General features: G+C 41.7%; 1 protein-coding gene across 8 annotated transcripts in view; it reads left to right on the top strand.

Annotated features, from left to right (window-relative positions):
- Positions 1-17,245, top strand: part of foxn3 (forkhead box N3) — a 170,560-nt gene that overhangs the window by 62,556 nt on the left and 90,759 nt on the right. For all 8 annotated transcript variants that reach the window (XM_042337971.1, XM_007905996.2, XM_007906000.2 and 5 more), the window contains one exon: positions 5,241-5,809. In XM_042337971.1, the coding sequence (XP_042193905.1) occupies positions 5,258-5,809 (552 nt within the window). In that variant the 5' untranslated portion in view covers positions 5,241-5,257. The remainder of the gene's footprint in view (positions 1-5,240; positions 5,810-17,245) is intronic.

The following is a 17,245-nucleotide window of genomic DNA, read 5'->3' as shown; positions in this document are numbered from 1 at the left end:
TAGTTACTTTATTTGCCAGGAAATTGAGTTGCTGTTTTATTAGTGTTTGGGGGCATGTTTTTGTACAGAAATGTGCTCCATATTTTGGTTATGTGGATTTTAGAATATTCAGTTAAAACCCTGTAGAAAAATACATTCTAAATTTTACGTGAAATACGTTAACACTGACTAAATCAGATTGATTAATGCACTCCAGCTTCATGACATTCTTAATCACATTATGATGTGGAGTAGAATCTTTTTCTCTGTCTCTCTCTCTCTGCCGATATCAGTGAGACCACACATGCAGCTTACTTTATAGTGCTGAAAGTGCAACAACAGAGTTGCTGAGAGATTATAAATGTTCGTGACCATTTGTATAGCTGACGAGTTTCAAACATACTGAATTTTTTTTGCCCCCTACATTAATGAAGCAACGTTTTTTTTTGGTTGCATCCATGTTTCATGCAGTTAGAATCATAGAATTATACAGCGCAGAAGGAGGCTATTCAGCCTATCATGTCTGTGCTGGCTCTTTGAAAAGAGCTATCCAAATCAATCCCACTCCCCCACTCTTTCCCCCATAGCCCTGCACATTGTCCTTCCCATATAATTATCTACGCAAATAATTATCTAATTGTTGGTGTGAGAATGTTTGAACCATTTATGGAAACTCCATCCGTGATTGGATTGTGAGGACCATACCTGCCCTTAGTGGCCTGGCTCAGTCCTACTTTCTCGCCTAGTCAGGGATGACATCTTGAATGATAATAAATTAGCTGAAATACTGAGTTCGCTGAGATTCTAACACACCATCCCTGGAGCTGCCTGGGTGCACACTGCATGGAACCATTTCTAATTGAAGCACTTTACGAGACAAAGCAAATGGTTTGTGCATTAAAATGTGCAAAAGTTTAATTATTTCAGCCGTTCGTAGCTAACTGTTATGAGACGGCATATTCAAATGGTTATTTTTAAAAAAAATTTAAATCATTTAATTTTCACAGAATTGAAGCATGATAACTTCTAGTCCAGACAAACCAACTGCAAAACAATATATATTTTTTGCAGCAGTGGTTTAAGAAACATATTCTCATTTGCTTTCTGTGCATTGAGAGTCTTGTTTATATATAGACGTTGTACTGTTTTGGACACTTGATATTGTAGTTTGCTTGGCATTGTTACTATATCAGTGAAAGCCAGATTTATTTGGTGTCTTGCATCAGGAGTGAAATCACTTGCAGGACTTGCAACTTTTTTTAAAATGTGGATTCATAGTTAGCCCTGTAGCTCAGTGGTTAGAGCATTCGCCTCACAAGCGAGAGGACCTGGTTTGGATTCCCGGACAGGGCTCAACTTTAGGCAAGTTTCCTTACTCCACACGCCTCTGTTTGCCTAGCAGTAAATAGGAACCCGGTTGTTAGTTGATTGGTGGATCGCTTTTCCGGGGGTAATAATCCCTTCAAAAAAAAAATAATAATTTGGTCAATCAGTCATGACTGATGGTGGGACATTGCTGTGCGCAAATGGCTGCCGCGTTTTGCCCACAAAATATAGTCAATTCACTTGACAGTATATTCTATGAAGCGCTTTGAGACGTCTTGAAGATGTGATAGTGTGCTATATCAAAAGCAAGGATTATTATTATAGTTAGACAAGGGGATGTTACCAGTCTAACCTCTTTTTTAATTCATCTCACTTGATGTGTGGGGCTACGGTAAACGGAATTCAGTTTCGAACTACAGCGGAGGGAATTCCTTTTGGATGACAGATCTGTTACACAATAGTCGGGCTCTTTAGCACCCAGCTGTGGCTGGTACACTTCTCATTTGCCAACGTTTAAGTTTTTATGTAAGCGGTATAAGCACTGGAAACGATTAAGGAAAATAGATCAAACAAGTTGCTTTACCGCTTCTAACATGCATCTATTAGTTTGTGTATATCTTTCCAAAACATTGTAAACACTCGAAGCAAGGGATTGTGGAAATGTTGGAAATCGACAGTTTACCAAAAATATCTCAAACTCTTTTTGTGGCTTTCCTTTTTAAGTTGAAAAGTGCTGTTTATTTTGAAAGTTAAAACAACTTCAGCTCAAATTCAATAGTATTCATTACCTTCCAAATTGAATGTGCTACATTGTTCCTGGCTCTTGGCACATTGTGCAGTCAATCTACATACTCTTCCACACATCGCCCCCCCCCCCCCATTATACATTATAAATGCTGTCAGCCTGGTTATAAATATGGTCACCTCCCCCTGGCTCGGCTCCGCCACTGTCAAGCGCACTGGGACGCTATCCTGCTTGAGGGGAGCTCTATAGACGCAAGTTGTTGTTGGCTCAGTTGATAGCACTCTTGCTTCTCGGCCTAAAGACTGTGAGTTCAAATTTCAGATCTGCACTTGCACTGACGGTCTTAGGATGACATCCAGACTCAGCACTGGGGGGGAGGCATCTGTTATCAGAAGTTCTATCCTTCAGATGAGAATTAGACTGAGATCCTGTCTCTGTTCAGGCGGATTTTTTATTTTGAAAACCTTGTGGCACTATTCAAAAGGAGGAGGGAGTTTCTCCTCATGTCCTGGCCAATATTCCTCCTGATTAATTGGCCATTCATCTCATGGTTGTTGGAAAGATCTCTGTGTGCAAATTAGTTACAGCGGTTACATACACTTGATTGTAATTATTATAATGTGTTTTGAGACATTGGTGTTGTTGGCCTAATAAGAGTGTTATTTTTAAAAATGTTACGCTATCCTAAATTAGTGCTACAGTATAATTCGTTATAATGTATCTTGAATACTATAGAATCTGTATTCTTAAACATACCCAAGTACCCCAGTGTCTGTAGAGTTCATTTTAATACTTGAATACACCCTTATAATTTGAATTACATTTTTCTAAAAATGTGTTTTGTTGGAAGAGGGTTTGATTTGATCTCTGGACCTATACAACAGCAACAAAATTACATTTGTATAGTGCCTTTCACGTCGGGAGGACATCCCAAGCTGCTGGAAAGTCAGAGTTTCGGACCCGAGCTGCGGGTTGGGATCAGGGAGGGTGGAGGGCACGATCAAAGAGGAGAGTATTGAGATGGTCTTGAAGGAGGCAAGGGAGGGCCGAGATGGAGGGACTGCGAGATGGAATTCTAAAGGAAGGGGAGGGGTGGAGGGGGGGGGCAGAGTGGCAGAAGGGCCTCCAGCCAATAGTGGGGCAAGTGAGGCAGGGGACATGAAACAGGCTGGAGCCCGCTGAGTGGAGGGAGTGAACAGGATGGTAGGAGATTAGGGGATCGCAGAGGTAGGGGGGAGCAAGACCATGGAGGGCTTTGAAGGTGAGGACCAGGATCTTGAACTGTCACCTCTGTGAAATGGGAAGCCAGTGGAGTCGGGCGAGGATGGGGGTGATAGGGTCACGGTGCCTGGTGCCGGATAGGAGTTCTGGATGATCTGCAGCCTATGGAGGAAGGAGTTGGGGAGGCCAATAAGCAAGGAGTTTGCATAGTCAAGCCTCTATTTAATGAAAGAGTATATGAGGGTTTTGGTGGCCTGTGGTGTGACACAGTGGCGGAGCTGAGCGATGTTGTGGAGGTGGGGGAAGGCAGAGCGATTCATGGTACAGATGTGGGGTAGAAAGGATAGTTAAGGATCAAACAAGACCCCAAGGAGAGGGGTAGGGATGGGTCGAGGGAGCAGGTGGTCAGTTTCATGCGTGTTATAATGGTGGTGAGAGAGGAGTGGAAGACAGGTTCGAAGGTGTGGAGGGAGGGATGGATAGAGGCTGGGGTGGAGCAGGAGATGGGGAGGGTGTAGCAGACGGAATGGCAGAGGCAGCTGAGCGGATCCCCTTGAATTTGGATTCGAGGAAGTCCAGCATCGCCTTGCAGTTGGCATTTGAAGTGAAGATGGGCAAGACGTGAAAGGGTGGGTGGCGCAGCCGGTTGGTTATGGAAAAGAGGAGCCTGGGGTTGAACTTGGCCTCCAAGATTGTCTTGAAATAGAATGACGATTTCACAGAGGCGAGGGCGGAGCAGTAAGATTTGATAATGTCCAGATCTCCCGATGGACTGATAAGTTTTAAGTATAGCATCTAAAGTACACAGCACAATCTCTCCTAACACTAACTGGTTTACTTGAAAGTGAACATTAGAAGTGATGGCTTTTGAGAATGCTTCACAATATCTAGGTTTGACCTACGTTCCAGAAATTGTGTGTTTAAAACTATGTTCTCTATGAATATCTCTATCTGAACATGTCCATTGCAGCATTGTGTGTAATTAAACTCTGGTTCATACCAGTTACACTCTCTGTAACATTCCAGCAAAAAGGGCTCGAAGGTGTGTGCGAATTTTTGTAAGACACCTTATCTTAGTTGCAAGTCTTTCCCCAATTTTGACTCGCTCCATTGAATAGATCCCAGGTTTGTTCTGCAGTAATATACATTGCTTCTGTTGCTTTGTTCTGTAAAACTTGTACGGCTACTTCTGGGGCAGATCATCCGGTCAGTGGTTCATCCCTTTTGGCCATGTGTCCTTTTGCTTTGGGCTTTCAAGTGTTTGTTAGGTATGGTTTTGAATGGAGCATTCAAGAGAGAGTCAGCTTGCGCTGTATAGGGTGGGGACATTTCAGAAAATTAGGAGGTGTATTCAGAATTATGCTTTTTATTCAAGAACAAGTTATTTTCTACAGCGCTTATGTTTGTGTGTGTATATGCATATGTATGTGTGTGTATATATATAAAGATTCCTTGTAAACAAAATACATCTGAAATAATACAGAATCCTCTCTGCCCACAAATCCCCTTTTTTATTTCACATTGAATTCTCATTAACGATTGTATCTCCACTATATAAAATTATTTGAAACAATTACTTTTTTTGCTACAGTTTCAAGTAGTTTTCTCTTTATTTCTGGCTGCAGGATTTGGAATCGAGGTTACGGGAAGCCTGCTCTTTTGCAGTTGGTTACAAAGTTTAAAGAAAATTGAGCAGCCACAGTGTTAGTTAAATCCCTGTGGGACTGAACTGGCAATAAGCAAATTAGGCACAAACAGAGCTACATGTTGCTAATAGCAACAGTGCAATTAAATTACTGTCAGCCATGATATAATTTTCCTCCTTAGAGGCTCAGGGGACTTGAGGTTCCTTTTGTAGCCAAAGTTGCTTTAGTTCACTGGCGTAAAAGAGAAAGAGAAGGGGAATCGGTCCACTCACTGACTGTTACTTGGCCTAACTTTTTCCTCTCTTGGTTTTGTCTTTCAATAGGAGGAACCTTGGTCTAAATGGGTCCAGTCATGCCTCCCAGCAAGAAGCCCGAAGGCTCGGGTATTAGTGTGTCAAGCGGACTGAGCCAGTGTTACCCGGGGAACACACTAACCAAGGAGTTGCAAGAAGCCGAGGAAATGGACTTGACGAGCAGTTGCTTACCTGCTGGCCGTGCAGACAAAGCCAACGTGGAGGACGAGGAGCTGACAAACCTGAACTGGTTGCACGAAAGCAAGAACCTGCTCAAAAGCTTTGGGGACACGGTGTTACGGAGCGTCAGCCCTGTTCAGGATGTCGATGAGGATACACCCCCCTCCCCTGCTCATTCTGACCAGCCCTATGATGCCAAGCAGAACCCAAACTGCAAACCTCCCTACTCATTCAGCTGCCTCATATTTATGGCCATTGAGGACTCACCCAGCAAACGCCTGCCAGTCAAGGATATCTATAACTGGATCCTAGAACATTTCCCATACTTTGCCAATGCTCCTACTGGCTGGAAAAACTCTGTTAGACATAATCTGTCATTGAATAAATGTTTCAAGAAGGTAGACAAGGACAGAAGTCAGGTGAGCTTTCCAGTAACTTTTTCTCCATTTACTTTCTTGCAGTACTTGTCATCATGTACAACACCAGATCAATTGGTGCCCAACAAGTGAACACTTCCTCTTGTATATTCTTCCAGCAGATCAGTTGGTCACTGCCTGAAATAACTGCTTATACTCTTTCACCCCATCTGCTTTTCTGAGACATTTGAGTCACAAAATGTTCCTGATTTTGATGTTTTTCGTCCAAAATGCCTTTTGTGTGTAACCTTGCTGATTCTGAAGATGGTACATGTCACAGCCTTGTGATTATATTGTCCCTCATCAAAAAGAAGGGGTAAATTATAAAAGATTACTTAACAAACCTACAATGCATGTATTCTGAATGGATTAAGGCTGCAGTATAATCTTTGTTCAGATAAGCGTAGTAAACTGCTTGAAGTTTTCTGTCATGGTTATGACCATATCTGATCCACTTGATTTAGATGAAAGGCTTTGTAGTAAACTCCCAGGTATCTCTTATTTTGTGAGGTTGCTATCTGCAGGTGTTCATGAACAGTGGCAAAAATCTCTGGCCTGAAGACTTTACAGAATCGAGATCACGTCGCGGCCCGGCAATAACAGTCGTTAGGGCTGTGCAGAAACTGCATTTTTGAGGCCCCAGGAGCAGAAAGACATGGATTACTTGATATTTTGATTGTGTTTCTGTTTATAACTACATCAGTGTTGTGACTGAATTGCACAAAGTGCTAGGGATTTAATAAGCGTACAACTGCTCGGAATGAACAGATTTCTTGGATGCCCAAAATTTCACCTAGTCTTATCTATAAAACTGTTCACATTTATTAACTCACTGAGGCATGTTTCAGCGGCGTTTACAGGTGCTTTTCTTAAGAATGCCTCCAAAAAAAGGCCCCCATAACGTTTATAGTATGGAGAAATGTTCTGCCAATTTTCAGCCCTAGCACACCTAGACTCGGTTGAAATCTGAGCATTGCAGAGTTAGCTAATCTCGGAAGATTTACTGGTTGTGGTTCTCTGTGGCTTCAGCACCCTTAGATTAAGTTATACACGTGAAAAATCAGTTTGGGCTTCCAACAGCATCCAAAGACCGATGATATGTGTGGTGGGTAAGACATATAACATTCAACTATCAGGGACTGCACAAGACATGTGGCAATGAGGCAAAGGGATTGGAGGTGTGAAGCAATACCCCGGGAGTAGAGTAAAGGAGTTAAGAATGCTTTCAGGAGGGGAGGAATAACTTCTCATAATGTTTCTGTCTAAATTATACTGCAGATTTTATAAAGTTCTGCTTTTAAAGAAAGAGCATCCAATTTAAGACAATGCTAAAGTGGGTCCCGCTTACTGTCTACTCTATTTGGTGTGGCGTTGCTGTTTTAAGGATTTGTATGGTGAGTGTTACAAATGAAAAGCCTTTTTGAGAGTTGGAAGAATGCACAACCATTTAGTTTTGAATTTGATATGAATTAAGTGTGTGTCAGCATCAAGCCATCCATTGCATACTGAGCACTGGTATCACAGCTGAAGTTTGCACACCACATGTATATAATGAGGCTGATTTGGATTCTCTGCTGCTGTATTTGCTCTGCAGCCATGATGGTGGACTTTTGCTTTAGAAAGTTTCAATATGCACGAAAATGAAATGACCAAATTGATTTCCTAACAAGGCTTTTATAATCAACTTTTATTGTGAAGGTAAATGGGCTATTCTGCTGCGCCTTCACTTCTGGACACTTAACAACAGGTTTCTCTAAGCTCTTACGTTCCCTTGTTCCTTGCAGGGTGGCAAGTGTCCACTGGGAATGGCACGCACGTCAGTGGATTAATGACTACATATTTTTTATCTCTTTAGTGCAACACCGTCCAACCTATGCACCAGTTAAAGCAAATTGTGTTGTATATCACATTTAAGAAGTGGCTCCCAATGTTGTGCAGTAGACGTTTAAAAAAGGTAATAGTAAGCCTTATCGCTTCGTTGATACATTTCAAAGGTTTCACAGGATATACTATAAAGTGATTTGATTGTATTTTGTGGGCAAAACAATGTACTAAACTGACTTACAGATTTGGAAAGCTTGTAGCTTATAGCTTGTCTTATATTCATATTATCAATTTCACTTTCAATTCCACATTGCTTCTATCTATGTAATTAATGGCCAGTGTATTTGCTACTAAGTTAAATATGGTATGAAAAAAAATCATAGTTTAAAAGTAATGTGCATATCGCTGAAGGTGTACTAATTGGCTTTCATTTAGCTCAGTCTTTGATTTTGGTAGCTGAGTAGTTGATGGGGGTAGCAACTGTAATTGGTTATCTCAGCTGTGTTAAACTTTGGAGAGCATCCCACGTTTAGGCTTTTATATGGTTTTGGTGTCATCTTCAAGTTGATCTGCTAGACACCACATCAGCAGTTTACAAGCTGTTGCTTTTGGCCAACCATTCCTTACCCTTTTCCAGCCTTCTAACTCATTAATCTGATCAAACGCTGTGACAATATCAGGAACAGCTGCCATCCCTGTAGCTCAGTGGTTAGAGGACTTGCCTTACAAGCGAGAGGACCTAAGTTCGATTCCCGGGCAGGACGAAACGTTCAGCAAGTTTCCTTACTCCACACGCCTCTGTTTACCTAACAGCAAGTAGCAACCTGGTTGTTAGTCGATTGGTGGATCACTTTTCTGGGGGTAATAATGCCTTTTAAAAAAATAACTAAATGAATAATAATTTGGTCACTCAATCCACGATTGTTTGTGGCACACTGCTGTGCGTAATTGGTTGCTGCATTTCGTCCACAAAATATATAGTCAATTCACTTTATAGTATATTCTGTGAAGCGCTTTGAGACGTCTCGAAGACATGATAAGGCACCATAATGCATTCAAGATTTATTATTATCCCAGATCTGGCTTGACCGATGGCAGCTGGGGTGAAAGATCAATGATGGAGAAACCACATCATTGGCTGACATGAAGATGGGCATGCTTCAGACCATGAGCATTTCTGTTTTATGGCCACTTCTCCTGCTTCTTTGTGTTATTGCTGCCGTTCAAGGCATGGGATGAAAGTGCTGCCTCTGACGCAACTTAATTTACATCTGCGCTCTTAGGTAAATGGAGAGAAACTATTTCCACCGGTTGGTGAGTCGGTAACTAGACGGTATCAATTTAATATCATTACAGATCCACAAAGACAATTTGGATTAATATTTTGATATTTGCATTTTTCACTAAAAGGATGCCTAAAAACGCTCCACAAATGTAGTGGTGGACACCATGCAGGTGCATAAGAGATTTTGAGCGAAGGCACAGTTGGAGAGAGATATTTGAAGAAAAATTTTGAAGGCAGGGGGAGAAGAAGATGAAGTGGTTTTGCAAGAGTTCTAGAAGACTGAGGGAATGTGACTCAAAACTGATGGTGGAACTGAATGAGTGACGTTTGAGCAGTGGACTAATGTTTTAGGAGCAGGAAGCACGGGCTGATATGGGGCAGGAGGAGATTACATGATCATACAGTGGTATGAAGTTCAGGACGTTGAGTCCTGTAGCTCAGTGGTTAGAGCACTCGCTTTGCAAGTTCAATTCCAGGCAGGGCAAAACCTTGGGCAAGTTTTCTTACTCCACACAGAGCCTAATAATAATCCCTCCAAAAAACCAAAAACAATAATAAATTGGTCATTTTCAATCTATGACTGTTTGCTGTGCGCAATTGGCTGCCGCGTTCGCCCACAAATATACAGTCAATTTACTTCACAGTGTGTTCTGTGAAGCGCTTTGGGGGACGTCCTCCCGACTTGAAAAGCGCTATATCAAGTGCAAGGATTATTATTATTAGGATCTTAACTTCAATCTTCTGAGCTACTGGGAGCCATTGGAGCTTGGTAAGGAAGAAGGCGATGGGTATGCCTGTTGTGTAAAAGAAGTCATCTTGATTAATTGAAGTTGCTGGGCAGGCTGGAAGTATACATACCTCAAGATTCTGAAAGCATGGATAAGGGTTTACAAGCAGTGGGGCTGAGGTAGTGGCACAAGCGGGTGTTCTGGAGGTGGAAGAGGTGTCTTGGTAAAAGGGAAGTATTCAGGAAAACCTGCACTGTTCTGTGCTGCTGTTGCCATGGAAATGTGGAAGACATTTTGTCAGAGTTAAATAGTTTTGGGTAGTTAACGTTGTATTGATATCGTTGACTTTGACTATGGAGGAACTTAACAATGTTTATCTTGAACGTTTCCACACTGGTTAGTCACATTTTTTAATCAGTTAAGTGGATTAAAGCTTGTGATGGGGACATATTATTAATGATCTGAGGCAGGAGAAAGTTTGATGGTTTCAATATTCTTTTTTTCTTGACCCCAATTTTAAGTAAACAGCACATAAGTCACTATATACTTAACCTCAACAGAGTACCCCCTACTGCACCATTATGGCCATTCTATTTATCAGATCAAGTCACAATGCTGATTTAGTGACTATTGGTACACAATTACAGGCCGTTTTGTACAATGCAACTGTGCCGAGACTACCCAAGCTCATTATTTTGACTCCTTGGTTATTGCAGCTGACTCTTAGTATAAGATGGGTTGAATTTAATCCTGAGATGAGAGGGAAATATTTACTAACTCACTGCACCCTGCAGTCAGCTCACATCCCTGGGTTTAATTTGTAATTTGAAAAGCACGTGTTATCAGTGTTTGTGATACGTCTTTGTTCGTTTTTTAAAAAAAGGTCTAACCAATAAATAAATCTTTGTGTAGATTTATAATAAATATTGGGGGGGGCGTGGGAACACGGTCGAGGGGCGGATGGGCGCGCGTGGGGGCTGCACGAACCGATGGAGGCAGCTGCGCGCGGTGGAGGGGCTGCACGCATGCGGCGGAGGGGTGTGTGCGTGCAATGGGGGCTGGTTTGCGCGTGCATGCAGTGGAGGGGCGCGTGGTTGGGGGGGGCGTGGTTGGGGGACGCGTGGTTGGGGGGCTGCACTCATGCAGTGGGGGGGGGTTTGCGTTGCCACAGTTGGGGGGGGGGCTGCGTAAGCATGGCAGGCTGTGTGCGCAGCCCGCACATTTACAACCAGCACCCCAATTGCTCGCACGCTCAGCCCCCCCGCGGTGGGGAGGGTGGAGGGGCTGCGCACAAGCGGTGGGGGTAGTTGCGCACGCTGTGGATGGGGGGAGGGGGGCAGTGGGGTGTGAAATCTGCAGATTTCAACTAACACAAAGTCCTATAATATCAGTGCTGAAAAGTGACCTATGGAGGGTATCCGCTTGTGTCTTGGGAATTAGTCTATCATTCTGCCTGGACATTCTGTGCACTGTGGAATAATACTGTGAAGTACTGTAATTTGTCGAGAAATGCTTAATGTGCGAGTAATAGCTCTGATTAACATCGCCTGTAGTACAATACTGTTCAAAAGGAGATTGTGAAAAGGATCGTAAGTAGTCATAATATTTCATCAGATGACGAGTAGTGACTGAAACAAAACATGTTCTTTCCTTTTATAGAACAAAATCTGTCTCTGCCCATCTTCCCTTGGTGTGCACCACATCATAGCTTAGACAGCAGGCATCTGGTAGTCTATAACTGGTTGTTACAGGTGATTGTTACTGGTTGTTAAAGTTGGCTTAATTTCCCCTACCCCCCTCCAACTGCCCTGTGAATCTGCTGGGCTCGACTCAAATAACTCGTGAGTTTTTCCTGCAGGGAAGGGCTGATATGAATTGGTTTTCCGCCAGTGTGATAGAGTGAATTTGCTCACTTCAACTTGTGCTGTTGTGCTTGTTGGTGAAACATGATATATATAATTTTTTTATTGATGCTGAATTATTTCAGGGGAAGCTGATTGGAGAGTTGAGTGTGTGTGGCCTGTTTTGCCCCAAATCTACTAGATGGTCAGCACTGCAGCAGGAAGATGAGTTTATAATAGTGTCTGAGGCTCGCTCTATGGTGGCGCCAGCGATTCTATTGAAGCCAACGGTGTTGCAATTGTGGAGTCAGACTTGCACATTTCAAACGTCTGATGAATGGCATAATGGGCCTTGATACCAGCGCCTCTGTATTATCATCAACATTGTGGTATCCCTTTAAAGTTCCCCCTGCCCATCGAATTCAGACCCACCTGGAGACTGTGTTCAGTTTTGGGGACCACACCCCAGGAAAGATATATTGGCTCTGAAGGGGTGCAGAATGATACCAGGGCTTAAAGGGTTAAATTGTCAGGACTGGTTGCATTAACTTACTCTCTATTCCTTTGAGTTTAGAAAGTTGAGGGGGTGATCTGATCGATTTTTTAAAAAAAATAATAATAAAGGGATTTGATAGGGTAGATACAGAGAAACTATTTTCTCTGGTAGAGAAATCCAGAACAAGGGGGCACAATCTTAACATCAGAGATCGGCCATTTAGTAGGGAAATTAGGAGGCAGTTTTTCACCCAAAGTGTAGTGGAAATCTGGAACTCTCTCCCAAAAGGTATGGTTACTAAAGCTGTGTCTGTAGGCTACTACAGATACAGCTTCAAACAACTGTTTTTGATAGGATGCCATGACATAAAAACAGTCCATTTTTTAAAAGAAAAAAGTAGCCTCAATGTATCAGCATGGGCATCTTGAATTTGACATTTTAAAAACTATAACCCGACCCTAGCGATGTCTTCTTCCTCAGTTTCCCTCAACCCTCATAAAAAGACTCCCATTTGTGCCCGTGCGCTTGGTGCCAAGCCGAATGCTCCTGCACACGCAGCAAGTACGTGTTGGGGTATGAACCTGCCTTACAGCACGAGCCGGGCATTAAGCCTATCCCTGTGACTTTGAATTCATTGCCATCTGTTCCTTGGCTTTGGAGAGGATTTTTCTTCCTTGTATACGAATCACCATAGCAATGCGGTTTCAGTTGATGTGGAAAGCAAGCAGTTTCCATGGTGACGGCCTAATGTGACAGCCTATCTGCTGGCAGGAAAGTAGATGGCCATCAAGAGTTGGTTCACGCACAGTCCACGGGGTCTTTTCAGCAGCCTTCTGGGTTTCAAATTGATGGGAGCGAGCTGTAGCCTTGGTTTTTGCTATTTATAGCATTTGTTATGCAGATTAAAATCCCACCATATTATTAGAGATGATATACTTGAAGAAAATTGCAGTGACATACTCACAAATGTCATATTTGTAGGCTTAAGCAAAATGTTGCTTTGTGTTGCATCACTATGTATAGATTTGCAGTACATTCTGGTTTCACCTCTATATCTCCCCTCCATTTCCACAGTTTGCAGCTCGCAACCTTTCTTCAGATGGGAGCATGTCATTACGTCAACCTAAGACTGTCTCATAACTGTTTAGCGCTGCTCTGGATTTGTCTGCCCAGAGGTGCGCCAGTAGCAGAGGGAGCAGGTTTGACCCACCTTACAGAGGGGTTCATCATAGTGACATGCTCCATCTAGTGACCTGGCACGAAACGGCTAAGCCATGTTCGAAATCGTCCTGGTACATATGCCCATGACCAGCTGGTTTGGACACAGCGACTGAGCTGCTTTGTATTCGGTGTCTGCTGGCCTTTTCTTTGAGTAATGATATTTTTCAGTTCCAGCTTTGTGCCAGCACATGAACTGGATGTTCGGCTCTCCTATTTATAGCCACCTCTGCCCTTCCCCACCAATCCCAAAGTTCCATGGAATTTTTTTTCCATTTTATTAAATCACTATTATTATTTAAAAAGGAAGAATCTAAAAAGGAATGGAGAAAAGCAAGGAATTGGATTAACCTGCTTGCTTCCCAACTGCAAGTGCAATGTATTTCCACCCATGAAAAATAACAGTCAAATGCACTTTACAATATATTCTGTGAGGCGCATTGAGGCATCTCAACAACGTGATAAGGCACTACATCAAATGGTATTGTTGTTATTGCTTCCAGTGCATCAGCTAGTAGCAGCTCAGGTTCAATGTCAGGTTCACGGACTCCTGTAGTGTAATCTCTATAGTTTGCTATTTGGCGACAGAGGAAAACAGTTTAAGGGAGAGCGGGTGTTTGAAAAGTAGAGTCTGAACGTGATGAAGGCATGAATGAGGGCCTTGGGATCCCAGGGGAGCGGTAGTGGCAGATGCAGGTGGAGCTGAGGGAAAGCTAAGCGATTGAGAGCCTAAGTGAAGCACTTTGAGAATTCCTTCTTATGCGAAAGGCACTATATCAAATGCATACAGGATTATTATGATTAACAGCATCCTTTTTTTAATCATCAGTCTACTGGAAAATGATGAGAACGAAATATTAACAGCATTGAATAGAAAATTAGACTTTCAGTATCTCTAAATCTGGCCTACATGTTAACACGTTAGTGCTTTTACATATAGTGTTTGCAGTCAGTGGTTCCAGTTTGACGTACACTATAAAAAAAAATCTTGCATTTTTATAACATCTATTAAACATAACATCTCAAAGTACTTTAGAGGAATTACTGCCATGTAGTAACTTGTTTTTTGTAGACAAACTGCCACTAGGCAAATGACCATTCAGCTAGAGGACCCGAACAAATAATTATGACCTTGGTTTCATGTTTCGTCCGAAACACCTTAGACAATGCAGTGCTCCTGCAGCATTGCACTGACGTGTCATCCTAGATTTAAGCTCAATTCCGAATGTGGGGCTTGAACCCACAACCTTCTGAACTGGAGGCGAGAGCGCTACCAATTTAGTCTTGACACCATCTATTATCCCATCTCGTCAGATTTTTTTTNCGCAAGTGCGATGTATTTTGCATAACTTGAAATATCATCTGATTGTCTCTCAAATGATCATTTGTATTTCAAAGCATTTTCTATGTAAACTATGTCTGCTGTGCTGGAGTCCTTGTGTGGAAAACATCTGTTTACAGGGAAGAAAAATGCCGCCATCCCAATTTAGCGAGCAGACTAACACTATTGTTGTGGTGAAATTACTATCCCTTACAGTGAAAATTGGAGTCGCTAATCTTCTGTTGTTTAACCCATAAAGAGTTGTGGAATGTGCCTCCAGTCATGAAATACTTAATGTTTGTGCACACAGCCTGACTTTCCTAATTACACTTTTTAAAAGCATTAACTCCTGTTCAGCTACATTAAGCAGTCAATCTTAGCCTCGCAGCTCTTTGATAAAGGCTCCCCCTCAATTTCACTTCCGTATCCTGAAACCTGAAGTCTATGGTATGTTTGATCCTACAGGTTGCTGTAACGAAACTTGAGCTCCCTGCTTCTCTGTTTCATCAGTCAATTACTCTTGTCAGCTGATACTGTCATATTACTGTGGAAAATCCAATTTTTCCCAAAGAGTTCCACAATTATAAATGCTCCAGTGTGCAATAGAGAAAATTAAGCTAAAAAACAGCATTTAGCAGATTAACTGCTGCATTTGCCTACAGAATAATAATCCTTGCATTTGATGTAATCCTTGCTGTAGCGCCTTATCACATCTTTGAGACGTCTCAAAGCGTTCACAGAATATATTGTAAAATTAATTGACTATATTTTTATGGGCAAAATGTAGCAGCATTCTGTATTATGAAGCATTCTATATTGTTTCCAAATCAGCTGGAGTGTCAGTTTATGTTTTGTTAAAAAGTTTTGTTTTCTGATCTAAACATCTCTCATACCTAATTAGGACTTGATTTGTATTTATTATTTATCACTATAATTAATTACATCAACACAATTCCAGCGTATTATTGACTCGATCCTTTATTGCAGCATAGAAATAGCAACCGTTGAGGCTTCAACTGTAAATTGGCATCTGTAGTTCTGTTCACACTTAATTAAGGAATTGTGCACGACTCTGAGCAGCCATAGGCTGGTCCGCTGACTGTTCTTACTGGGGTTGAGTTAAAATTGGGATTAGACATTTTTAGTAGAAGTGTGGCCCATCCATGAGCAAGCAGCACAACAAGAACTCATGATTTGAGCTGTCCCCTTCGCTGTTGGCAAAACATAGCTGTAATGTGGGATTGGTTTTATTGTGCTTTTTTATATATAAATCGTGGGAACAGTCAAAGTAAAACCAAGGAAGGGAAATAACTGATTTACTAACGAGCAAGACTTTCCAATCTCCCACACTTTCTGCTTCCGTTCAATAAATTGTGTCATCATCTTAAACTCTTTGCAGAGGGGCAGCTGATTGCAACCTTATATTGTAAAGTCTGTCTGAACTGTGAATTACTGGCAGCAATGAAAAAGTTCTGTTCTGCTTAGAGTTATAAGAATCCCTTTTACTTCCCCATTGTTTTTTGTTAGCTAATATTCAGTGGAAATGTTAGAATTGGACTGGAATGTTTGAAGTATTTTGTGCAAAGAAACTCCCAGAAATAGGCATTTTGACCAAAAAATTGCTTTAAACTAAACTGCACTTCCATGGGAGAAGTTGCAGCAGCATTAAGAGCAACAGTAGGAAATTAAATGTGTATGAGAAGTGGGGGATAGAATGCACAGTGTTGAAATCTGCTGAATGTGTTCATTTGTTGCGTGATTCTTTGATTATGGCCAAATATAGATGTCTAAGGTTGTTTAAACTGTCAGAACAACATTTGGGTGTACTGCTTAGAGTTGCCTTCGATAGAATGCTGGTGTTTGGGACCTTCAGCTGTTCTGTGCAATGGAACAGGAAAGAAGCTGTCAGACGCAGATAAATCACACAGCACAGTTAGTGCTTACTTGGAGTAACTGAAGACAAATGCTGAAGCTCCAATTCCACTATTTTTTTAACTTCTTCTGCTATATTAGGGCTTCAATAACTAATCCACGACTGTTTGCAATTGGCTGCCGCAGTTTGCCCGCAAAATGCACAGTCAGTTCACTTTACAATACGTTCTATGAATCGCTTTGAGACATCTCAGCCACATGATAAGTGTACCCCTGCTTTGAAGGTTTCCTTGTGGGGGAGTAAGTCAAGTTAAAATGAGCTGCTTAATTAAATTAATGACAATATTATGTCATATGCATCCAATATAAATTAATTAAATATTATTTTTATGACATGGCTGACGACACAGTGTGGTGGGCATAATGTGAAGAAACTCTGTAGTGATCTCATCCCCTGGCTCTTAGTTGTCGTCTGTTCATCTATTCGTGCATTCTCTGCTTGTATTACTGGTGTCACAATAGTACAAGCAGAGTTTGCTAAATCAGCATGGAAATAAATCTGCTGCCCTGCCCTGTTTACTAGGGTCCATTAGCATTGAAATAAGTGTTACTGTGTCACCCAGTAAGCTGATATCTTTTTATAACAATAACTTTGTAATGTGCCAGTTCTTGAAATTAAAAACCTCTGTTAGTCTTTGAAAGGAAAAGCTTTGATAAATGCTTGACATAGAAGCATTCTTCCATGGAGAAAATTAGTGTTTTTTTTAACAAAAGTGTTGATATTCACCAATGTATAAAATAGTTAAAAAAAACACATTTGGTTTGTTAAACTGTTAGTAGAATCTCTAAGAAAT

The sequence above is a fragment of the Callorhinchus milii genome, unplaced genomic scaffold (genome assembly GCF_018977255.1).
Source record: "Callorhinchus milii isolate IMCB2004 unplaced genomic scaffold, IMCB_Cmil_1.0 Scaffold9, whole genome shotgun sequence".
Classification (NCBI taxonomy): Eukaryota; Metazoa; Chordata; class Chondrichthyes; order Chimaeriformes; family Callorhinchidae; genus Callorhinchus; species Callorhinchus milii.
Note: the sequence above shows the minus strand (reverse complement) of the source record. Positions and strands in the feature narration are given on the sequence as shown.